The 26,680-nt window shown below is 39.8% G+C and overlaps 1 protein-coding gene across 1 annotated transcript in view; it reads left to right on the top strand.

The window, feature by feature from the left end:
• CERKL (ceramide kinase like) overlaps positions 1-26,680 on the top strand; it is a 94,750-nt gene that overhangs the window by 35,943 nt on the left and 32,127 nt on the right. The window contains exons 2-3 of the mRNA XM_024204057.2: positions 8,293-8,532; positions 25,215-25,346. Coding sequence (XP_024059825.1) covers positions 8,293-8,532; positions 25,215-25,346 — 372 coding nt within the window. The remainder of the gene's footprint in view (positions 1-8,292; positions 8,533-25,214; positions 25,347-26,680) is intronic.

The following is a 26,680-nucleotide window of genomic DNA, read 5'->3' as shown; positions in this document are numbered from 1 at the left end:
CCCCCGGGTTTTTTTTTCGGACCCCTGGGTGGTCTGCCGGAACCGCTCGACCTCGCACGGCAGAGATCTCGGCCGGACGGCCCCACGCACGAAGGGCCGGTCACGTGCCCGGGCTGCCCCGAGGAGGGCAGTCCCCATCGGTCCCTGGATCCGTGCACGCGAAAAGGAAGAGAGTCCCGATCCGCCTGAAAACTGGACGGCCCCGCGGTTGGGGTGCCGGCCCGCGAAGGGCCCTTCCCGTTGCGAACGTCAGCGCCACATCTATCGGAGGGCACGAGAGGAGCGGGCCCCCCCTCCCTCCGGGGGGCGCCGACAGTCGGAGCTCGGGTCCCTGCTGCTGCGGGGCCCATGAGCTAAGAGCCGGGAAAAGCAGGCCGTCTCGGAGGAGGGCCGGGTGCTCTCCGCTGTCAAACGTGCCAGTTTCCCCCCCTGGCAAGGTCGGGTACAATACTCGGATTGATCCCCTAGGCTGAGCTCCGGTTCTCACAGGCTCTGGAAAACCTGTCCTCAGAAATCTCCGCACACAGTTCTTAAAAGACAGGTCAAAAAAGCCAACCCCTCCCCCCTTCAGCGGTACGAACCTGGAATCGCGTCCGACCTCATGGTTCTCTCGGTCGGCCGAAGTGGCGTGTGGTGACCCCTTCCAGACATCCGTGAGACGACCGGCCATCAGGTCAACCCATTCGCTCCAAAGGGGTTGACCTGGTGGCTGAGCGGGGACTTTGACAATCTTTCGGACTTTGGTTTCCCGTGAGCTGCCCGGCGGGTCATGGGAATAACTGTTAAAGAAATGTTCTTACCTACATTATAAACTTCTTGCATTTTATTATTTTGATTTGGTTTTTTTACTTTTTTGCAATTTACTTTTCTTATGCAATGGAAATACTAATTTTCACTTTTGTTTGCAGTCTGAATTTCAGATTCTCATGCACTATTACAGGAGTGCCAAACTGTGGCTCGCAGAGCCCCCCACAGCCCCTCCATTCTCTGCCTACCAGATTTGCCCTGCAGTGGGGTGGTGGGGCTAGTGGCTTCTGTTAGAGATGACTGGTGCCTGCTGGGAGTGGGGGCAACAATTTAAAGGTTCAGCCCGCCAACAGCTTGAGTCAAGCCCCCCAGACACGCTCCCTTTTCCCTCAGCAGCCCCTCCCTGCAGCTCCCAGGTGTTAGCTCTTCCTGGAGATGCAGTGACAAACAGCTGGGAACTACAGGGAGGGGACACTGCTTCAGCTCCACAGGAAGAGGCAGTAGCTCTCACTGCAGCTCCCAGATGTTTTCTGCTGCCTCTCCCCATGGCCATAGATCCCAACTTGCTGGCTCCAGCAGCTGCCTTGCAAGGAAGGGGCCCGGTGGCACCATGTGACTGAGAAGGGCCAGCACACCCTGGCAAAAATCTGGTGGGGCACGTGACCCCATGTGTCTCCCCCTTCCTTCCCGCCAGGTGTTGCTTCTGGCTTCTGACCAGCAGGGAGAGAGGTCTTAGGGCTTCAGCCCCACAGGGCATGCCTGCCGGGGCTCAGAACTTCAGCAGGAGCAGCCCTGAGCCCTGGCACGCATCTCCCACAGGGCTGAAGCCCCTAGCCCCGGCAAGAACTTCTAAAGGTTGTCACATACGGCTCGGAGGGTCAGTAAGTTTGGCCATCCCTGCGCTATTACAGTGTAGCAATATTTGTGTTACTTGCAGCATAGGGGAATAGTTTAATTTAAACAAACCATTTGCATTAGAAATGATTTATTTAAAGAGAATAAATAATGAACACATTCCTATTACGCTGGGTGTTAAACACATTGTTAGCAAATACATATGTGTTAGACATAGTATATACCGTATTAATAAGTATTCGGTGTATGATATTAATATATAGATAGATAGATATTGGTAAGTTATGTTAACTGAAAGTATTATGGACTTCCCACAGTTCTGTTCACCCATGTCAAGCATTCCACAAACTTTGCAAAGCTGAATTCAACTTTGGCATTAGAAAATTAGGAAATTTGTCAAAGAAAAGATGCATGTATACTTTGTACCAAGTACAGTTAGAGAGTATTTTCATTGCTCATCAGTACTTGGAATGTAATGTTCAAAACAAGTTATGGGAAAGTACAGGAAAGAATCAAGAACAAAGGGGGTTCAAAATAGTGGTCTAAACTTAGTTTGTTACATGTAAAGAGTTTTGTAACTTGTAAAATCATACTATAAATACTGCTGGTTGAAATGCATATCTTTGAAGCACTCCTTCTATACAGGGAGCAAGCTGTAAGAATTAGCTTCCAGAAGGAGGGTATTTGTCTCTTTCATACTGTATTGCTTTGTTGTTAACCAAACTTACACAAATTTATTGTCTGTTTGGTCTCTTGAACATTTTAAAGAATGACCCATGAATGTAGTCATACAATTGGCTACACCGTTTAGTCTATACACACCAATTATAGTTAGGGCCGCAGAACAGTTTGCTTTATATCAGGGGTCGGCAACCTTTCAGAAGTGGTGTGCCTTCATTTGTTCACTCTAATTTAAGGTTTCACGTGCCTGTAATACATTTTAACATTTTTAGAAAGCCTCTTTCTATCAGTCTATAATATATAACTAAACTATTGTTGTATGTAAAGTAAATAAGGTTTATAAAATGTTTAAGAAGCTTCATTTAAAATTAAATTGAAATGCAGAGCCCCCCGGACCACTGGCCAGGACCCGGGCAGTGTGTGTGCCACTGAAAATCAGCTCGCGTGCCACCTTTGGCATGTGTGCCATAGGTTGCCTACCCCTGCTTTAAATAATTGTTTAGCAGTCTTTAATTACATGATCACATACTATTTTTTCCACAGGAACCCTGCATCATTCAGTTCAAAGAATGGATGGTGCTCAATTAGTGATAAGCTATTCAGTATTTTGTTTTCTCCTTCAGTGGGTGGGCCCAGGCCTTATTTACTGCGTACTATTCAAACCCTGCCCTGAGGACAGGATTACTAATTTCTTCTTGGACTTTTCTATAGAGTGCATCACAATAGTATCTGAGTGTTTCATAAATATTAATGAATTTACTTTCACAACACCCTTGTGAGACGAGGGCGTATTTTTATTCCCATTTTACAAATGGGTAACTGAGGCACATAGAGATTAAGGTAAAAAGTTTGACGACCTGGGAAATATCTGTATTTCCAGTCTTCTCACTTTTGCATCTGTGTCTGTATCACCTAGAGTATGACCCTTAGTTAACCAGCAAATGGGGTGGAGAGCCTGCCAACTATGCCACTGTGCTGCTTCCCGAGAGTACCCAGGGTTGTGAGGCACCTTGCTACCACCTGTCATTAGAGTGAAGAAGCCTTTTGTGTGCCTCCTGTGGGTCAGCTCCCCAGCTCTATCAGCCATGGACAACACAAGCATTCCTCTCTCTCAGCCTACTCCTGCTCTGGTCCTTCTGCAGGTTAGCAGTAGGCACGCTCCAACCCCCGAATCTTCGAAGTGTCCAGCGCTGGTCCACTGGACATTCAGATAATTCACAAACACCCTGTTCCCAAAGGAACAGTGCACACCAGTTTATCAGTTACACCTCGGATCATCACTTTGTTTATCATACAACACTTAGATATGTTTGTGGCCCTCTACCCCTAAGCAACCCTGGGAACCCATATTCATCACTGTCATATAATTATGATATGTTTCATACAAAGCATGCCATGTAAGATATATAAAAAGCCATGATCTGCTGAAACCCATTATTCTGTCCAAATGTGTATATCGTTAGTGTGTATCAAGTTGAGATTTTTGCTGCATGGTTGTTACTGAAATATGTTTTAAGTTTGCTAGTGGCATACAAAGAAAGCAAAACACTCACATGAGTGTATGACAGAATGTACTTAACAGCCATTAACAAGCAGGGGAGTTGTAATCAAGGGATTTACAATTCCAGGACAGTTGTGCAAGCACCACACAATGGGGACTGCTTGATCCTATGACTCCATTGCACAAGACCAGGGGACTGCTCAACTGAGGGACTCAGGGAAGCCCGTCAGGGCATGTCGAGACAAGTGTCTTCTAGGCACAGAGACTAAGGATGTAAAAGAGAGAACAGTGGCTGCATGTTTTGGCCTCACTCCTCTCAGAACTCAACACCTGGAAACATATCTGGAAGGGGGAAGGTGGTCCCAGGCTGGAGGAGAATTCCAGCCTTTGTATTGAAGATCTGTTAGCTGCCTGTGCTATCTATCCGGGTGAGACACTGCTTGATTCAAATCCTGTTTAGTTTATAGAACTTAGATTGTTCACTTATTTTTTTCTTTTAGTAACCATCTCTATCCTTTATGCCTACCACTTATAATCACTTAAAGTCTATCTTTTTGTAGTTAATAAACTTGTTTTATGTTTTACCTAAAACAGCGTGTTTTGGTTGGAGTGCTTGGGAAATCTGCTCAGCAACAAAAACTGGTGCATGTCCTCTCCACGTTGAGGGAAGGGCAGACTGGGTTATAAACATATACTGCTCAAGAGTCTGACCAGGACAGAATGGTATAGCACTGGAGTGCAAAGCTGGGGAGCTGGGGGGAATTGGCTGGAGCCTTGCTATTGTTAGTGCACGAGTGGCTGGGAGAAGCATTCATGTAACTCAGCTAGGTGTGTCCCTGCCTGTGGATGTCTGTATGAGTGTAGTACCTACCAGAGGTTTGCAACTTGTCACAACAGCATAGTGTAAGAGGGAGCCGAGGTTGATAAGCCAGAGGACTCAGTGGTACCCCAGTTCCAGGTTGCATCCTGGGAAGACCCATCACAATGTTTATAATGAAAAAAAGCGAACGTTTATTTAACAAAGAGGAAAGATTCAAATGATAACAAGTAGAAGTATTGGAAACAAATGGTTACATATAAAATAAAAACATAAGCATTCTACAACCTAGACTTTCTTAACTAGTTACTGTCAAGTCTTATGGGGCAAAGTTCACCCAAAATCCTTCCAACATATTACAGCCAGGCTTGGCTGTGATCTTCCATTCATAAAAAGCATCCTTATCACCTTCTGGTGACCTGCCTTAACTTGCATACCTCCTCTAGACAAATTCCAGACTGGAAATAAGGTGTAAATTTTTAAGAGTGAGAGTAATTAACCAATAGAACAATTTACCAAGGGTCATGCTGGATTTTCTGTCACTTTAAATTTTAAAATTTATGTGAGATGTTTTTTTCTAAAAGATGTACTCTAGGATAGTGGACAAACAACTGAACGTGAGCTCTCAGTGCGATGTTGTAGCAAAAGGGCTAATGTGATCCTTGGATATATAAACAGGTTAGTAGAAGTAGGGAGGTGACTTATCTCTGTATACAGTCTTGGTGAGATCAGTGTTGGAATATTACGTACCGTTCTGGTGTTCACATTTTAAAAAGGATGTTGATAAATTGGAGAGGTACAGAAAAGAGCTACAAAAATTATTCGAAGGCTGAAGAAAATGCCTTGCAGTGAGACTTGAAGAGTTTTATCTGTTTAGCTTATTGAAAAGAAGATTAAGAGACGTGATTACAGTGTAAAAGTTCCTTCATGGGGTGAAAATACTGGGTTCTAAAGGGCTTTGTAATGCAATGGAGAAAGGCATAACCACAATCAGTGGCTCGAAGCTGAAGCCAGACAAACTTAAATTAGAAATTAGGCACAAATATTTAACAGTGAGGTTAATTAACTACTGCATCAAACGGCCAAGGGAAGGAGTGGATTCTCCATCTACTGATGTCTTCAAATGAAGACTGGAAAATATGCTTTAGCCAAACAAGTTATGCATCAGTCAGACATAAGTTATTGGACTCAATAGGATAACTATGTGAAAATTAATGGCCTGTGATATGCAGGCAGTCAGATTAGATGATATAATGGTCCCTTCTGGCATTAACTGAGGACTAACTCTAGGGGCTTGGCTACACTTGCAAGTTAGAGCGCATTAAATCAGCCCCGGACTCCTAAGGTGTCCACACTGCCAAGGCACTTAGAGCGCCTGAACTCCGTGGCTGGAGAGCCCCTGGTAATGTGTTGCTAATGTTCACCATTCTATTAGGTGATCCAGAGCCAAGTGGAGTCAGAGAATCCGAGACAAATGTTTCCTCATAACGTAAATTCTTCCCAAATTGTTTTTTAGATTATCTGCTAAAAATAAGGTTTGCAATTCAGTGGATTGATGAACTTTCTGGTGCCATTCCTGGTCCATTAAACTGTGAGAACAATTGAGACAAGTTACTTTCTTTTTCAAGTGGGGTATCTCTTCTGAAGTCCTTGCTCAAACCTTAAAGGTTATATTAAAAAAAAAAAGGTTTCTTCTTCTGCAATCCTAGAAAAGCAAGATTTGCAACCTCCTCCAGGAAAAAAAAAAATCCTTTTGCAATTTCTCCCCCTTTGCTTCAAGATTGCTAGTGGCAATTCAACAAAATCTTTTATGGGGTTTTCTAAAGAGGAAGGCACAAAGTCTTTCTTTGAGATTTAAAAAGCTTTCTGAAGTAAGGGCTTTCCCTTCCCCCCCAGGAAGGGGGGACCATTGGAGTTGTGACTAAACAGAGGATACAGAAACACTTCCCCCAGGGTCTAGGACAGAGGTGGGCAAACTACGACTCGCGGGCCACATCCAGCCCACGGGACTCTCCTGCCTGGCACCTGAGCTCCTGGCCTGGGAGTCTAGCCCCCGGCCCCACAGCCTCAGCTCACTGTGCTGCTGGCACAATGCTCTGGGCGGTGGGGCTGCGAGCTCTTGTCTGGCAGTGCAGCTGCAGAGCTGCGGCCTGACCCGGTGCTCTGTGCTGCGTGGTGGTGTGGCTGGCTCCAGCCAGGCGGCACGGATGCCTATCCTGGTGCTCTGGGCAGTGCGGCTGTAGCGCTGCCAGACACCAGTGCTCCAGGCAGCACGGTAAGGGAGCAGGGGGGGTTGGACAGAGGGCAGGGGAGTTCCGGGTGGTGGTCAGGGGGTGAGGGTGTGGATAGGGGTCGGGGTGGTCAGAGGACAGGGAACAAGGGGGTTGAATGGGGGCAGGGGTCCTGGGGGGGAGTCAGGAAGGAGAGGAGGGGCAGCGGGGGGCAGTCAGGGGCAGGAGGTCCGGGGGAGGTCAGGGGACAGGGAACAGGGGGGGTTGGATGGGGCAGGAGTCCGGGGGGGCGGTGAGGGGGCAAGAAGCAGTGGGGAGGGGGGTCGGATAGCGGGCAGGGGCTGGGCCACACCTGGCTGTTTGGGGAGGCACAGTCTCCCCTAACCAGTCCTCCATACAATTTTGGAAACCCGATGTGGCCTGCAGGCCAAAAAGTTTGCTCACCCCTGGTCTAGGATAATCTCTCGCATGTCATCCCTACTCAAACTCAGTTTGGCTTTGAGGAATCTACTCTCTCTACTTTCTGATATGAGAGTAGGAGGGGATAGGCCTGCATAGGCTTTAAATGGGTCAATAGTACTTCTCAAAGAGGTATTTCAAGGTGGCATCCTCAAGGTCAGCTTTCATAAGCATGCATCCCAGAGACTGTCTGGCATCCAAAGATACATTAGAAACATTTCTGTAGCCTTGATATAGTGCTCCCAATCCATTGCCAGTCTCCAGGGACTGAGGGTTTGAGTTGCTGCTAGAATCTCAGGCTGTTTTGTTCCAAGTCAAACTTAACTGAAAATTTAAATAGAAGTTAATAATACCAGTGACCCAGTTCTGGTTTGGTTTATTTTGTATGTTTCTGTGTGTGGGGGTGGAGGATGTTTGCTTTCTCTGATCTAATATTTTCTAGTATTCTCGCCTAGTACCTTTCTCATTTCTGAAGAGCATGCAGTTTAAATTTAAATTAAATTTTTAAATTTTAAATTAATGGAGATATCCCATCCCATCTCCTAGAACTGGAAGGGACCTTGAAAGGTCATCGAGTCCAGTTATACCAAATGAGAAAATAAAGCTGGCATACTGATAGCTGCTACTAAGACCATGCAGTGATTTAATGGACACAGAGAGCTTGTTTTATGAGACTGAATTTAGGGATGGAGAGATTTACAGAATGGAGGGATTTACAATTTTCATATAAATACAACTTTCTCTAATTTCTAAATGTAAAAAAGGAGGTTCAAGACCTATAAAACAATGCTAATTTCTTACAGCAGGATATTAAACTTGAATACTAGAATACAAAGAACACAACCAGTGATTTATGCAACTGATGCACAATACGTCAAAATTTGAAGATGTAGACCAAACAATTGAAATATAAAACATTGCATATATAATATATAAGGTTTCTATCAGTGCGAGATGTGGGTTAATACACACTGTTAATATAGCTTTTGTTCTTTTAACAGGTGATTCCAATATGAACTTACCATGTAAAGAGGAGTTTGTTGAAATGAAAGATATATTTTCCGTAAAATTGAAACGTCGTCGTTTTGTAGGACAGAAGAAAGGTGGTGTATTGTTAGGTATCACAATTTTTGTATGCCTGAAAAAAGAAAATAAACTAAAGGACACTGCCATCAATTTTAATAATTTAAGTGAAGACCACTGTCATTCCTGGTTTAGATGTTTGAAGGAAATTTTGAATGGTAAGCACTTTTTTCAAAGATAACTCATTTCTAACTTCATAATAGTTTTATTATGGGACTAGCTCTGTAATATGTAATGTATTCTATATGTAATGTTGAATGTGGGTTACTGTAGTCTTAGAACAGCTTATTGTTTGGAAAGTAAAAGGTAAATATTTCAGTATAAAGGACACAAAGATTACAGTTGTTGAAACCTTTTGCTCATTAAGGAAATTTATAAACTTGCTTATTGCAATTTAAAACTTAAAATTTAAAAAGAGGAAGAATAATAGTAAAATATCTACATTTAGAAAGTAAACAGATTAACTGTGGAAATGTGCTGTACTGTTCATAATATTTCTATAGTCGTTTATGGTAAAGTATGAGATCAATTTGTTGAATTAAGAAAGAATAGGGCTGTCAAGTGGTTAAAAAGAATTAATTGCAATTAATCACATGATTAATCATGCTGTTTAACAATAATAAAATACTATTTATTTAATATTTTTGGATGTTTTCTACATTTTCAAATAAATTGATTTCAATTACAACACAGAATACAAAGTGTACAGTGCTCACTTTATATTTATTTTTGATTACAAATATTTGCTCTGTAAAAACAGAAGAAATAGTATTTTTCAATTCACCTAATACAAATACTGTAGTGCTATCTCTTTATCATGAAAGTTGAACTTACAAATTTAGAATTATATACAAAAAATGACTGCATTCAAAAATAAAATAAAATAATATAATATAAAACTTTAGAGCCTACAAGTCCAGTCAGTCCTACTTCTTGTTCAGCCAATCGCTCAGGCAATAATTTTGTTTACATTTGCGGGAGACCATGCTGCCCGCTTCTTGTTTACAATGTCATCTGAAAGTGAGAACAGGTTTTGCATGGCACTGTTGTAGCCAGCGTTGCAAGATATTTATGTGCCAGATGCACTAAAGATTCATATGTCCCTTCATGCTTCAACATGCTGATGCGTCAACATGCGTCCATGCTGCTGATGGTTTCTGCTTGATAACGATCCAAAGCAGTGCAGACGGACACATGTTTGTTTTAATTATCTGAGTCAGATGCCATCAGCAAAAGGTTGATTTTCTCTTTTGATGGTTCAGGTTCTGTAGTTTCCACATTGGAGTTTTGCTTTTTAAGACTTCTGAAAGAATGCTCCATGCCTCGTCCCTCTCAGATTTTGGAAGGCATTTCAGATTCTTAAACCGTGGGTTAAGTACTGTAGCTATTTTTAGAAATCTCATGTTGATACTGTCTTTGTTTTTTGTCATATCTGCAAGTGTTGTGAAAGTGTTCTTAAAACAAACATCATGTGCTGGGTCAATCATCTGGGACTGTTATAACATGAAATATATGGTCGAATGTGAGTAAAACAGAGCAGGAGACATACAATTCTCCCACAAGGTGTTCAGTCACAAATTTAATTAACACATTATTTTTTTAATGTGTGTCATCATCATGGAAGTATGTCCTCTGGAATGGTGGCTGAAGCATGAAGTGGCATACAAATGTTTAGCATATCTGGCAAGTAAATATCTTGCAATGCCGGCTACTAAAGTGTCATGCGATTTACAATATCACCTGAAAGTGAAAACAGAAGTGTGCAGCATTATCTCCCTGAACAAGAAGTAGGACTCAGAGGACTTGTAGGAGCTAAAGTTTTACATTGTTTTGTTTTTGAGTGCAGTTATGTAACAAAAAATAACTACATTTGTAAGTTGCACTTTCACGATAGAGATTGCACTACAGTACTTGTATGAGGTGAATTGAAAAATACCATTTCTTTTGTTTATCATTTTACAGTGCAAATATTTGTAATAAAAATAATATAAAGTGAACACTGTACACTTTGTATTCTGTGTTGTAACTGAAATCAGTATATTTGAAAATGTAGAAAAACACCCAAAATATTTAATACATTTCAGTTGGTGTTCTATTATTGTTTCACAGTGCGATTAAAACTGCGATTAATCGCGATTAATTTTTTTTGAGCTAATATGTGAGTGAACTGCAATTAATTGACAGCCCCTAATAAAGAATGTTTTCTACTGAGGTCTTCACATTTTTGTTTGATCAGCAGGAGTATTTCCAGTGGAGTGGAGGGGACAGAAGCAAGATAATAGGGGACTCAGGAGAGAGATAGATGAGATGAATCCTGGGTAAAATTTTCAAAAATGCCTTGCTCCTACATTACTCTTGAAAATAGGACTTAAATTCCCATTGACTTTCAATGAGACTTAGGGTATGTCTATATGGCAACTGAAAGCGAGCCTCTCAGTCTGTTCCTGGCACGTGGCAAACTGAAGCAAAAGAGTCATCAGACTTATAAGTTGTCTCAAGCTAACTTGTCTCAGGGCTATAAGCCTGAGAATGCCCCTTCTGGCTTCAGGTTGGAGCTCGGGCTCTGAAACTTGGCAATGGAGTAGGGGGTGACCTTAGACTCTAGGTCAATGAGAGTTTACTTTCCACAAGAGAGATTCCAAAATCTCCCCAGGTCTCCCCAACCAACTTAAAGATTACTCAAGAATATCACTGAAAAGGTGTCTCAGTCTTAGATCACGTGACCTCATTCACTTATGTCACATAGCATGCCAAAGTTAATCTGTGTTCCATGCAAGGGTGGTTGAAATCATTGTATCTACCCATCAGACACCATATGTACATATGATGGTTGCAGGCCCATAAAAAGTACTCTCTTAGTTAAAATGGTGGGAAGATCCTCTTCAGATGTACAATGGAACCCCGCTACCCGCCTTTTTTTTTCTTTTTGCACCTTTACCTACCAAGATTGTGGTGACAGATGCTTCCATTCAAGGATGGGGGATTTATCTAAATCACTTTCAGATTTGGGGCCTGTGATCCTCTCAAGAAGCTCGTCTCCATATATATGTCCTAGTGCCACTGATCTGACATGAAAGCATTCTTGCCTCTTTCAGGATCCAAAATGCAACTGTTGATAGATAGTACCACAACTACCCATTATGTCAACAGGCATGGGGGCGCAAGATCATCTCCACTCTGTCAGGAAGCCACATGGCTAAGGGATTGGTGCATTCTGAATGAAATCACACTGATGTGCTGCACTTCCCTTTAAAACACCTTGGCATATCAACTTGGCAGGCTATTCTCCAACAGCCATGAGAACATATTTTTGTAGTGGAAATTCTCAGAAAGTAGACCTGGTTTAGTGTATGCCACTGTTTCAGATAATTTAAACATGTTTCTTCATACCAGGAAGGGCAAAGATTTTATTCTTCTCATCACCACTGTTTTTTTCTTTGCATGCTGCCTTTAAATTTTGGGCCAAAATCTCTGCAGGTGTAAATGGGAAAACTACATTAAAGTCAATGGGTCTGTGCCAGTTTTCATGAACAGAGAATTTGATCCAATTTTTTTACAAGTTCTATAAAAATAATGATAAATTGGGGGAAAGGCAATATTTCTCAGTATTTTGGGGAGAGGGTAAAAAAATGACTACTATTCTCTGCCATGTAGAAAATCCTTATTAACTCCCATTCAGTAGAGTAACAATAATAATAATAATAAACTTTGCTGATGTTATTATGATTGCAGTATTTAACTTTATGGGAAGTTGACTGCAATTTAATATGAACCTTTTTGTAGGTGTTCAAAGCAAGTCATTGTTTTTTTGTGATGGCTACATGTTGGAAAAAAAACAGATATAACAAGCAAAAAGGTATTAAATATAAATACCACCATTTAACCATCATCTAAAATGCAAAATGAAAAATCCCCTATGCAATTTTTATTATGGTCTTTCTTCTTCTTGCTATTTATTTTTTTATTCTTAAGCTGCATGTTTTCTCACCATACTTCTGCTCTTGTGTAATGGTGTAGAATTTATCCTAATGTTTAGTAGGTGGTATGTGTGTTTGGAAAAGAATAGTTAAATATTTTCTGAATTGAAATCAAAATATATATATTTTAATAAGTAAACTAATGTTTTCTCAGTGAGAGAGAAGCACTGGAAAATAAATAGGTTTAATTCAATAATGAAAAGGGCATTATAGTGGCTTTCACTGATGAGATGCAGTGTGTAATTTAAAGAATTGACCATTCCATGCACTTCTGCTAAGTTAACAAGAACAAATTATTATATAGAGAGACGTAATCCTTTAAGTTTCTTTCTATGGTAGTTAAATATATCAAATGTAGGAAAATTATATTACTAGTGAAAACAAGAAAAGCTCCACTTTGTGATAGTTTTTCTCCATCTCTTTTTCAAAAAATGCAGAATATAATGAGTTTGTGACAAAGAAGAGTATATCTGACTGATCTCCAAAATTATATCTCTGTGATCACAGACTATTAATAGTAAATGAGTTTTACTTTGAAAGAAGAACAATTTTCATTGTTATAGACTATCAAACTGCTGCTGAACTGTAGTCTCAGAAGCTGGAATACTGAATCCAAAGCTTTCCATATTTTAATGTGACCATTCTTTTAATAAATGGTAGTTTATGGCCTTCTCCTGTTTCTATTATGTTAAAGACAGGAGATAGATCTCCGTCACTCTGTCAGATATAGAGCTGTCGAGGAAGTTTTTGACAAAACAGTTTTTCACCAGAAAATGCCAGTTTGTCAAAACCAAACTTTTTGCAGGAGCATATCGATTCTGATTAAACTTTAATCTGAAAGGTGTGTTGGGTAGAGAGGGAGAAGGAGAGAGAGACCTGTCCCCCCAGAATAGCCAATAGCAAAGTGATCTAGTGGTTAGGGCACTCACCTGACACATGGGGGAGACAGGTTCAAGTCCCTGCCTAAACTACCAGGCTAAAAAGTCTATCTCCCTTTCTGGTCAAATGAATATTTAATTTATACACAGCAGGACGGCTGCAACAGGAGAGATGGAGAGAGACCCACCCAGAAAAGCCAATAGCCTGGTGGTTACAACATTCACCTAGGATGCGGGAGGTCCAGCTTCCAGTCCTTGCTCTGAATCAAGAAGAGCAGAAATTAGAATTTGGGGACTGCCACATCCCAGATGAATGCCCTAACCACTAGGCTATTGGCTACTTTGGGTGGTTTCTCTTTGGAAATATTGAAACATCTCAATTTGTTCCTGATGCAGAACTGGGAAAAAATTCTAAAATCTCAGTCTTTGCAGGACAGGAAAGCTGTTTCCCACCCAGCTGTTATCAAAAGCGGATACCAGTGAAAGCAAAATAATGTATATATTGCTATTTCTGCTTGCATTCTCCTCTAAATTTTCTGAACAGGAATATTTGAGGTGTTTCTCATCTTCCCTCTTCCTTAGAGGTCCGGCGGGGGCTTTACCCTTAAACATCTAAATATGCAAAAGTGAAAAGATTCCTGCAGATCTCAGAATAATCGTAAGCGCATGCTACTTTCATAGAAGCCGCAAGTGCCTGTGCTTTCCTCTGTGAGTTCCCTGCATTCATCAGGAGCTGTGATGCCATATGTTCCCCAATGGCAGCTGCACTATCGCCTACTCAGGTTGCTTTGGGTTCAGCCAGAAGTAACCCCTTTGTGGCTTTTCAGTTGGAACCCCCCTGGACCTTAGAAAAGTATTATGTGCAATGTGGCTATTTCTAGCTCTTTTGTCAGTCCCATTCCCTCCGCAGACCTGCAACTGTGTAATGTTTAGGTGTCAGGGGAGAATACACATTATTTCTCCAACCCTCTGTGGGTATGGGGAATCTGCAGCCTCAGAGTATCAAAGAAAGTCTGTGTAGTTTATATGTCATTTTAAAAACAAATAAAACAAAACAAAAATACCCACAACACAAATTTTCTTGTTTCAGTTCTGCAATACAAATTCACTTTTGAAGACAAATGAAAGAAATAAGACAACCTCTCCCCATAATTATATCTAGAAAATCAACAGAGACAATTTTTTTTTTTATTGTTTAGGGGTAAAATTTTCAGAATTTCCTAAGTCCCATTCACTTTCAATAAAGTTCAGGCTCTTTTGGAAAACTTTACCCTGATCAGCCATGAATGTTCATGGCTTTGTCCCACAGCTTGTTTTCAAAGCAACATTATGAATGACATCTTTACAAAAGCAACTCATTGGAAATCTTTCAAAAGTTTTGTTTTCATTTTTTACAGTGACAGAAAAATCTGCAAAGTAAAGTTTTGTGCTTTTTAAAAAAAATTATTCCCGATTATATGTGCATCTCTCATTGCATTGCATCTAGAACTTAGATGAGGTTTCAAGTGAATTGCATTATTTACCTGGGTGATGTTTTATTACACCTAGGCTGGAGCAAATGAAAAGCAGGTGGGTTACCAGAGTAACTGCATGTGAGCAGCTAACAGTAAACATGTATTTTTATTGGGCACAGTGGCTAAATATTAATGAAGGATGCGTTCCTAATAATCTAACATAGGTGTAATTACTGTTTTCTGTACCCTATATGGAAAAAGTCAAGATTTTGTTGTTTTTGTTTATACAAACTACAAAAAGTTTAGTATGGGTGAATTGACAAGAATTATATTTTGAAGACAGTTCTGATGAAGACCTCTTGAAAATCTTTGCTGAAGTGCAAAATAAACATTATTTTCATTTTGCTTTTTTGTGGGTTGTTTTCTACATTAATGTTCCTGGTATGTGGTATTCTCCCCCTCACCAGCCCCCTTCATCCTCTTTCTGAGTAGTATTCTCTATAGCAGTGTTTCTCAACAATCCGTCCATGGTCCGGCGCCGATCCTCAAGCTCTCCCTGACACAGTTTAGGAAGGCAGCAAGCCAGTCCCTGGTATCAAAAAGATTGAGAAACACTGCTCTATAGCTTCCAATTTGTGTGTAATCACATATGTTCCAAGAGTATCTAGACTGTAGAGAGTGCAGCTTTCTGAGAACTTCAATTCCAACTCTATCTTGTCCATGTTACAATGCTCAGCCTCATCATAGCTGAACACCTATGTGTAGTTATTTAGACCTCTGTTTTATAATGTATTTTCATGTATTCTGTACTGCCTCAAATGAAGAATAAGTACATACCTTATTTTATGTTTTCTGAATTAGACTCAACATTTTCAGAAGGATGACTTTTTTGCTTTTATTCATATGGGTACATACAAAGAAATAAGGCTTTCTTTCAATAATGTGTTTATTTAAGAGAATATGGTCTTTAGCACAAATTAGTGTATGTTCTGTTAAATGTTAGTAGGAAACAACTAAAAGATCCAGAAAAGAGATGTAACAATACTCAGCAATATTTTTATCTGCAATAATATAGATTTCATATAACTCTAAATAGACATTTTTAGACATTCAATAAAAGTATATTAGAAAGCCTTTAACTTTTTGGCCCTGAGAGTTTAAATGTATTTTATTTATTTTCTTCAATGGGTAGTAATCTAAAATTTAGCTTGAAACTAAATGATATAGTAACAGTTAATATAAGAATGTATTATATTTTATGTATTGCTTTGCAGCATACTTCGCACACTAAGATTTAATGTGAATGTCTGCAGCTTCATGCATGAAGTTTTAATTATACTATTAATGTTAAACATTAACTTTGGTTAGTGTAACATTAACAGTGGTGCGTATCCATAGTTACACTAACAAATCTTTGTTTCACATTATTAGTTTTTCTTATGCGTAACATACTTGACGTTGCTTATTGTGTAAAATAGTTATAAATGTACATGGCAGTGACATGATTCCAAGCTCTTAACTTTTGTAACAGAAACCTACTGCCATAAAGCTAAGTACTGAAAACAGCACAGATGTGTGTCTGAGAGTAGCGTCTCTGCTGCCCTATGAGCCTTTGTTTTCCAAACACCCTGATTAACCCCCACCCTTCATGGTTCATTGATTCACTGATAGATCAAGTTTAAACTAGTGCATATTAGCACATGTGTTAGTACCAGAGGAACAGTTGGCCATTCTGTTTTAGATTGCTGGTCCACTTCAGATGGAGGAGCTATGGTAAACAATAGAACAGAATATCAGTTTGTGAGGATACCAGAGGGCTGAAGGACTGAAGTCAGCTGCAAATTAGTAGTAAATCTTATTTATTGTATATGTTGGCAATAAGAGTTACCAATCATTATTTATTAAATTCAAGAGATTTTCTGAAGATTTCAATTCATAATTTGTTTTTGTACAAAGTTTTTCATTAAAGGTGAAATTATTTCTTGGCAAATACATAATTCAGAAGTCCAGGCTCATTTGCTGCATTTTAACACTTGCTATGCGATGGTAAACTTTTTTTTTCACTGTTCCCCTGAACTAGTGTTTATTGCCATGACCATCTTCCAGTCATGTTTATTGGCAACCATTTAGTACACACAAAATCATATAATCAGTATAGCTATTTCTTCATGCTGAAATATTGAACAATCAATTGCATGTGACTGGTCAATAATTTAAGTCAATGATGCTTACTTTTTTATAAATAAAATTTTGTTGTTTGTTAACTCTTTTTGGTTTTTCTAAACCAGCTACGTTGTAAAAAAAAAAATGAAAAAGCAGAACATAACATTATTATGGTTTATTCCTTATATTAACAGCTCTCTCCTGTGAATGGATAGTGTTGCAAAGAATTACTTTAGGATCCATGTAATATCTCCGATCTACTTATCAATAATAATTCACTTTTTAAAGAAAAGAATAATCCAGATTTAAATGATAGACCAATTTGTAAATTTTTAGAATTGCAATTTAGATTCTTTATAGGGGAAAAAAATTGCAGTAATGAATTTGTGGTAAAATGATGAAACTTTCAGATGCAAATCTCCTAAAATTTACCTTTTTAAAAAGATTTTAAAATGTGCCGTATACCTATCCTCATTTGAATGCCCAGATTACTTTAATACTTTGCATAGTCCTTTTTGGGCACAGGCATCTTAAAAAAATAAAGTTTTAAGTTTTCTATTTAAAAGTTTAAGTGGGGTAGCAATATTTTGCTATCTCTCTTGCCGCCCCTCCCCCCACCCTTTCTCCTGATCCTAGGCAGGCAGTGAAATTATAACTCCATTCTTTGTGTATGTCTTATCCCTACAGTTCTCCAACAGCTTAAAGTTCTCCAGCTTTTCACATATTCTATACAAACCTTCACAACCCCTAACTCTTCTCTCCCTAGTTTGTTCATAGTAAGATTTATTTGTTCATGTAGTTTTAAATATATATTTTACAGACAAATTAGACTACGTACAATTAAAATGGTGATATGGTATAAAGTTAAAAAGGTTATTTTCCCCCAAGTTGGTTGAGGCCAGCTCACTTCACCACAGGTAAAAATATTGGAAAAATAGGAATTCTGCCTCTGCTACAGGCATGCATGATTTCTCTCTCTATACTTTAGACAAAGTAATAATTCATGAAAATGAATTTTTGTCCCACTTTTGTTCTAATTAATTATATTGTTATATTCTACATTTTTAAGTCTCGTTACTTCTTAATAGTCCATCTACTTGTAAAATATTAAGATAGTATCAGAGGCCACTGTAATTCTACAGTAAACTACTTGGGTTATCAGTCTTATAGTAGCAACTATGAAGTGTTACAGCCTGAGAACCTTTGTGTTTTCAGCTGTACTGCTTATTTATATCACTATGATAATGACATTGTTATGGTTCAGCAATATACTTTTACATTGCTTTCCTTGTTTTGCTTTCTCATAGTCTGACAAAGCAGTTAATATAAAATAAAAATTAGTAATCATTAACATTATTGAGTACACATATTACTCAATATTGAAACATCATAAAAGCATATACCTTGGTTATAGCAAATGCTATAAATGTCAGTTTCAGCAGCTGAACCCAAAATGACACACTGTCTTCTGGATGGTTAAATATGGCTCATCTTTTGAGTGGATTTTATCAGGAGCTTTTTAAGTATTCTGTTTGAAGTACAGATATTCAGGAAGGAAGGACATATACCTGGAAGGGAGCAGGCCATTAGTATCCTCTCTGTGAAGATACATGTTTCTGTAGGAGACTCATGCCTTCAAGTGATCTCTTGAGGATTCATCTACTGCAAGAGTGCTACTTATTCTTTGAGGATCCATGATATTGGAAGAGGAAAGGAGCCCAGCATCAGGTTCCCTTGAGAATTCTATGGAAATATATCTGGATGACTCATGCAAATTTATAATTGAATTGTTCGGAAGTTTTTTCCAACACATTTGTTTTGTCTGATGCTCTCTTAGATAATACCATAAAACCAAGGATTGTTCTTCCAGGATGTAAAGATATACATGATATAAATAACTAGGATGAGCCATACCTGATGGTTCTTCTTCGAGTAGTGTCTCTAAGGATGCTCCACTTCAGGTGCACATCCGCCTTTGTGCCTTTAAGCAGAGATAGTTGGTAGCAGTGTCCATTCAGCCCATACATGCACTCCACACCTCCTGGTGCCCCATAGTGAGGATATACATGGCTGTGCAAGTGAACCTCCCTCAGTTCTTTCTCCATGTTTTTGGTCTGAGATGGAGCATTGAGTGTGCCTGCTTTACTTAGACTTAGTTCTTAGTATAGTTAGTTAGTTTAGTTTGTTTAATTATTTGTTGGGGTTGTTGTAGTTCCCCATCTCCCCCCCCCCCCCGGTTTGAGGGGTTATTCTGGAAGTTTGGTCTGGGGTATGCCAGGATCCCTAGGATTTAAGCTATGTCCTTTCTGCTGGGAAGCTATCCTGGTCAGTGATGGATGTTCTTAGTTCCTCTGCTGTTTGGGAGACACCCATATTATGAGTACATAAGAATGGCCATACTGGGTCAGACCAAAGGTCCATCAAGCCCAGTATCCTGTCTTCCTACAGTGGCCCATACCAGATGCCCCAGAGGGAATGAACAGAACAGGTAATCATCAAGTGATCCATCCCCTGTTTCCCATTCCCAGCTTTTCTGGCAAACAAAGGCTAGGGACACCATCCCTGCCTGTCCTGGCTAACAGCCATTGATGGACCTATCATCCATAAATGTATCTAGTTCTTTTTTGAGCTTTGTTATAGTCTTGGCCTTCACAACATCCACTGGCAAGGAGTTCCACAGGTTGATTGTGCGTTGTGTGAAAAAATACTTCCTTTTGTTTGTTTTAAATCTGCTGCCTATTAATTTCATTTGCTGACCCCTAGTTCTTGTGTTATGAGAAGGAGTAAATAACACTTCCTTATTTACTTTCTCCACACGAGTCATGATTTTACAGACCTCTATCATATCCCCCCTTAGTCATCTCTTTTCCAAGCTGAAAAGTCCCAATCTTATTAATCTCGCCTCATATGGCAGCTGTTCCATACCCCTAATAATTTTTGTTCCCCTTTTCTGAACCTTTTGCAATTCTAATATATTTTTTTTGAGATGGGGCAACCACATCTGCACTCAGTATTCAAGATGTGGGTGTATCATGGAATTATATAGAGGCAATATGATATTTTCTGTCTTATTATCTATCCCTTTCTTAATGATTCCCAACATTCTGTTCATTTTTTTCACTGCCGCTGCACATTGAGAGGATGTTTTCACAGAACTATCCACAGTGACTCCAAGATCTTTCTTGAGTGGTAACGGGTAAATGTAGACCCCATCATTTTATGTGTATAGTTGGGATTATGTAAGTAAGTGTATGATCTGCTCCTCCTTCAAAAGCAGATCTTGGGGGTTGGGGGGCCATTATCAGAGAACCCTCTGTCCACAGGGCTCCGAGCACACTTAGTGCCCTGTCAAGTTTTCAGTCACTGAAAGCCTCAGGGGATGCAGTACCTGCATTGGTGTCTGCAGTGCAGAGAGCTTCACATTCTATTTTTGTGGTTTTTGACAAGAAAGGTAGGAATACTAGGTTTCCTTCTAACAAGTCCCAGCTACTGTCTGAGAAGAATGTTCTGGAGACCTCAGGTCCCAGTGGGAGTTTTGTGCTCCAAGGGTCAGTCGTGGGGCTGGTTTTGTTCAATATCTTCATTAATAATCTGGAGGATGGCTTGGACTGCACCCTCAGCAAGTTTGCAGATGACACTAAACTGAGAGGAGTGGTAGATACGCTGGAGGGTAGGGATAGGATACAGAGGGACCTAGACAAATTAGAGGATTGGGCCAAAAGAAATCTGATGAGGTTCAAGAAGGACAAGTGCAGAGTCCTGCACTTAGGACGGAAAAATCCCATGCACTGCTACAGACTAGGGACTGAGTGGCTAAGCAGCAGTTCTGCAGAAAAGGACCTAGGGGTTACAGTGGACGAGAAGCTGGATATGAGTCAACAGTGTGCCCTTGTTGCCAAGAAGGCTAATGACATTTGGGGCTGTATAAGTAGGGGCATTGCCAGCAGATCGAGGGACGTGATCATTCCCCTCTATTCGGCATTGGTGAGGCCTCATCTGGAGTACTGTGTCCAGTTTTGGGCCCCACACTACAAGAAGGATGTGGAAAAATTGGAAAGAGTCCAGCGGAGGGCAACAAACAAAAATGATTAGGGGGCTGGAGCACATGACTTATGAGGAGAGGCTGAGGGAACTGGGATTGTTTACTCTGCAGAAGAGAAGAATGAGGGGGGATTTGATAGCTGCTTTCAACTACCTGAAAGGGGGCTCCAAAGAGGATGGATCTAGACTGTTCAAATGCCTGAAAGAAACTGGAACAAAGGACAGTAACTACGGGTGTGTGAGTGATTGCTGGGCCCAAACTAGGAAGGAGTCCAGTCTGTGAAAGAAGCTTATTGGAACATCGCTGAGGGTGAGATTTTTATCTGTAATCAGTTTCTTAAATGTAAATGTATTTGGCTTAGACTTGCTTGTTTTGTTTAATTTTGCTTGGTAACTCACTTTGTTCTGTCTGTTATTACTTGGAACCACTTAAATCCTACTTTTTATACTTAATAAGATCACTTTTTGCTTAATTACTTACTCTGGGTTAATTAATAATACCCGGAGGAGCAAACAGCTGTGCATATTTCTCTATCAGTGTTATAGAGGGCAGATAATTTGAGTTTACCCTGTATAAGCTTTATACAGAATAAAACAGATTCACTTGGGGTTTGGATCCCATTGGGAGTTGGGTGTCTGGTTGCTAGAGACAGGAGCACTTGCTAAGCCGTTTTCAATTAAGTCTGCAGCTTTGAGGTTGTGGGTCAGACCCTGGGTCTGTGCTGCAGCAGATTAGTGTATCTGGCTCAACAAGACAGGGTTCTGAAGTCCCAAGCTGGCAGGGAAAACGGGCTCAGAGGTAGTCTCAGCACATCAGTCCCAAGGGACTCTCTGTGACCCAACCCGTCACAGACTGATGAATCATTTTCCATAGATTAGAGAACCTAGTCCAATATGGGCTTTAAACCTTCTTTTTAATAGTCTTAAAACTCTTTTGAGCCATTAGCTACATGTTTTTTGTTTTGCCTATGAAAACAGCTGTCTTGGTGGCTATCACTTGTGACTGCAGGGTGAGGGTTTTAATGTCAGATCCTGCCGGCTTTGCAGTGTTCTTCAAGGAAAAGGTTTAATTACAACCACATCCTAAGTTTTTTACCTAAAGTGTCTTCTGAATTTCACATCAGCCAAACCATTCATTTCTCAGTTCTTTTTTTTCCTGAAACCACATCAGAGTAGGCAAAAATCTTCCTTATCTTGGATGTCAGAAGGGCATTGTCCTTCTATTTGGACAGAACCAAACCATTCAGAAAGCCTCCCAAACTGTTTCAATTGCAGACAGATCCAAAGGATCCACAATCTCCATCCAAAGACTCTTGAGGGGGATTTTTGGGTGTATTTATCTCATGTTATGAGACTGCCAACATTCAGCCTCCTTCTAGAGGCCGCAGTCTGTGTCTATGACTTTACTCAAGGATCTTCCTATGACTGAAATTTGCAGAGCTGCAGCCCTGTGCTTTTGGTTCATGCTTCTAGATCAGATGCTGCAGCTGGAAATGCAGTTCTGTGCTCAATACTAGACTCTGCTCCGAAGCACCCTCCTGCCTGTGGGAATACTGCTCAGGAATCACCTCGAGTGGAGCCCCCACAGGGACACTGCTTGAAGAAGTGCTTACTCATCTTGTGCAGTAACTGGAACACTTTGAGATGTATGTCCCTATGGGTGCTCCATTACCCACCTCCTTTCTCTTTGCTTAGAATTTCCTTTGCAGGACTTTTCAGTAGAGAAGGAACTGAGGGCAGTTTGCCCGCGCAGCCCTATATATTCTCATTGCAGGGCACGAGGATGTGTGAGGTGTGTGCGCACGCTGAATGGGCACTACCAAAAATCTCCGATCAAAGGAACAGAGGTTCATGCATGCTTGGGATGGAGCACCCAGAGGGCGAGGGGGAGGGGGAGGGGGAAAGGAAGGACACATACCTCCAAGAACTCCAGTTACTGCACAAGGTGAATAACTTCTCCATTTTGTTTCTCATGGTGTTTGAATGTTATCAGTAGAAAAGAGCAAAAGGAAGAGCCCTACAGGCAGCTCATTAATAGCACCATCTACAGGGGCAAATTTCATGTCTCAGTTATAGTCTTGATTTGTGCTTTTTGCTATTTATCATGTTTACTTACAAGGGAAATAGCTTATTTGACTGGGAGGGGGGGCTGGGCAATCAGAGTGCCGACCTTCTTTATCTACCTCAGAGAAAGAGGGTCAATGATTTTTACAATGAACCTAGAGATTCACTTCAGCAAGGCCTTGAGGTTGTGAGTTGATTTGAAAAATTATTCAAACTGGAATAGAAGTAAACATTTTTCTACTCTGTTACTATGTTGTTGCTATTTCATACGTGTCTATGGCTTTACTTTGAGAGGTGCATACATAAAATTTTGTACCAAATGACTTATAGTAAAGGTATTGGTTAATAAATATGCTGTTTAAAACTTAATTAGGATAGCCTACAGTACAGTGGCATGGCATTGTCTTGTATTAGTAGGGTCTATGTTTAAGAATGAATTTAAATCCTCAACTACAGAACAATAGATTTTTGGAAGCATGATCAGGGCAGTAAATTTCTAGTTCAAGAGATCTCTCTGACCAGTGGTTGGGACCAAAAGACACATCCTGGCCTATTCAAGGAAGGAGTAGAAAGGCTCTAAAAGTAACTCTGTCCAGACACCTTCTGCTTGAAAGGCTATCACCATAATATGAGGAATCTGAAAAACAAGGAAACTAAATGCCAAAAAAAGTACAGATCTTCTGGGGTGGGGTATATCTGAAACTGATTCTCAAATGTACATATGACCAAAATCTCTAAAACAATTATAACACTCAAGAAGGTTCAGTTCTGTCAAGTATTTTTGCTTTGTGTTCCTATTGTGCCTATTCTAGTTGCATATCATCCTGGAGACCCTTGGTATTTTAAGGGATAATTATTAAAAGTGATTCACTCTGCCAGACTGTTGCAGACAGTAAACATGCTGAGCCACTGTAATAGTAGTCTCTCTAGTTTTGTAGGGTACTCATTTTGGATTAACTAGTTTTAAAGTTACTGTAAGCTTTTATAGAAGAAGAGATTTGTGATTAATATTTGCTTCCTCCAGCATCAGGTTATTTTGTTTGTTTCCTTAATTTTGGTGCTCATAGCTAATCTTGACAAGATTATGTATCAATATTTGAAGAACTGGGCTCGATTTTTCTATACTTCCTTTCAGTTTTCAGTGAAGATGAAAATATACAGTAAACATTCTTTAATAATTTTAGTCCTTTAATTTACATTCATCAAGACAAATGGGTTAGTAGTACTAATTTTTATTCCTAGAGTTTTCAAGGTTTTGATACTTGGAAAAGTTAATTGTCTGCAATGCAAAAATATATTTTTTCCTTGACATTGAAATAGCTTTATTATTAGCATTTGTTGAGTCTCTTAGAGTATGGTATAGGCACCTTTTAAAATTCAAATGTTCAGATGGGTGTTCAGATGTTTTGTTATTCCTTTTCAATCTTCGAAGTAAGGTGAGTGAAGAAAAGGCAGGGATCCTAATCAGCAATTGCAAGATGTATCTGGCTTTAAGGATTGAACTAATGTCCCATTTAGGGTGAGAAGTAAAATTTTTAGTTATGTCTCCTTCTGGCTTTGGAGATAATTTTTTCACTTAGTACAACTGAGCGTAAGGCACTTTCATATTGAAAGCATTATGCTTAGCAGCTCTGCTAGTATTAATGCTGTTCCCTCGCAACCTTCTTGAACCCTTGTGCAAGCTTACAGTTGAATAACAAACTGTATTACATGTTTTCTGAATTTACACTTGAATGCAGTACTGCACAGAACACATATATGTATGTAGGTATCTCTATTAGAGAGCATGCATGTACAGATATTAATTTACTGTAAAATTCATTATGAATTTGTTCAAATCATACATTGTAGAGAATTACCAAAGAAACAGTTACTCTACATAGTAGTCCTCAGTTTTTACAGCTCAAGATCAGACTCACTGTTACTGGCACATAATGCTGTACGTGATGGTGACTAACTTGCTCCTACTGGTTATTCTTAGCTGTAGACTAATAAGCAGGTCAGCGCTTCAGTGGCCCCAGGATTAAGTGTCAGATTAAGATAATGAGCACACTCATTCAAGAAGACAATAAGGGCCTCTAGGTTTATTATAACTACTACCCTCAAACCAAGTCAAAAACACGTTATTAATATGTTTAGGGTTTTTTTTTTAAATGTAAAGCTTTCCCAGTATTCTCAAGGATGTTTGCTTAGAAAGTTTGATTCACCTGTAAAAATATCCAAATGGTATTTGTCTTGAAACCTTTTGTGCTTTTTTTTTTAGGCTTTCCAAATAGACCAAAGTTCCTAAAAGTATTTGTTAACCCAAACAGTCATAAAAGAGAAGCTACTCATGTTTATCATGAACAAGTTGCACCTCTCTTTAAGCTTGCTGACATCAAAACTGACGTCACAGGTAAGTTGCTTTTTGAACATGATTTAATCCTTTTTTTTAAACTGATACGTAAGCAACCAAGACAACCTGAATTTACTGATAATCCTTATTGGCTTTATGTGCAAGTAGTGCATTGAGAATTGAATTAAATGCAATATTACCCATCTGGTTTTATTTCATTTCACTGCTCTAGTTTTAGCAATTCCATTATTTATTGATTATATTTTATTTTTATAGTTTTTCTACTTTAGGAATATTTTACACTTTGTGTGGGGTTTTTTACATTGCAGTTTGATTTATTAAAAAAGGAAAGCTTGAATCTCACATGGGTCTGATGATGTATGTTTTTTATTTGTGGACTCTTCTTGAGTTATTAAACTTCCTATATAATCCTTTCCTTTCACAAGGCTGTTCTTGCTTTAACTCAGACCCTTGCTAGTTGGATCAAACCTGATCAGCTGAACAGATGTAAATTTGCTGGGAATTTACAAAGCTACCATGTCATTGAAGGTTTCTGGTGATGATTTAAACTACTACATTAGAGATTGCATGAACCAGGATATTATCTGAAACCACAAAATAATGTAGGACTTTATGGTCTGGCTTTCCCAAGTTGTGGTAGTGGTGATTTTTATTCATGGATGTAAATGTAAAAACAAAATCCATTCCTCCTTTTGACTATTTTTATTCCCATGCCGAAGGTACTAACCCCTTTTTGTAGTCAATGAAGCAAATCCAGCTCCCTTTTCTGTAGCCTCACATGTGTGGGAGGTTAGGGGAGAAAGAGATCTCACATAGCATGGAACACTGTTTATGTATGAGTCACCTCTGCAATAAAGTACAGGGGTGGGAGGAATGCTGCTCTGTGGATCTTCCCATTCTTCCTCCCCCATAAGGGATTGTAGGTACATTGAAGTAAAATAGCTTCTGATGAGTGTCCTGGAAAGCACTTTGTTACGTGGGGAAGAGGATTCCTTCCCCAGTCCCCTGAATTTCTCTCCAGTCCCTAGCCTGGTTGAACAGGATGCACCCTGGGGTCTTGATCTTAGCTAAAGTGTTGATTACTTTTCCAGCACAACTTCAATTTCTATACTGTAGTAACTTTTTCCAAAATTGTTTTCAAGCGTACACTAATGCTGCAAAAGCTGCATTATTACATTTCCATATTCCTGCCAGTCCTGGCCCAATGGATAGACACCCACCAATGAGCAGGTTGTATTTGCTTAAAGGCCAAAAAGTTTGTTTTATTATTTTTACTTTTCAAATGTTTCCTCAAATTTTGGGGGTAAATTTAGGTCATTTTTGGTGTTGTGCAAGATGATGCACATAAGTCTAAACAAATATTTTATGACTTT

Source organism: Terrapene carolina, unplaced genomic scaffold (assembly GCF_002925995.2).
Source record: "Terrapene carolina triunguis isolate 2854851 unplaced genomic scaffold, T_m_triunguis-2.0 Scaffold62, whole genome shotgun sequence".
NCBI lineage: Eukaryota > Metazoa > Chordata > Testudines > Emydidae > Terrapene > Terrapene triunguis.
This window is presented reverse-complemented; position numbering and strand designations above follow the sequence as displayed.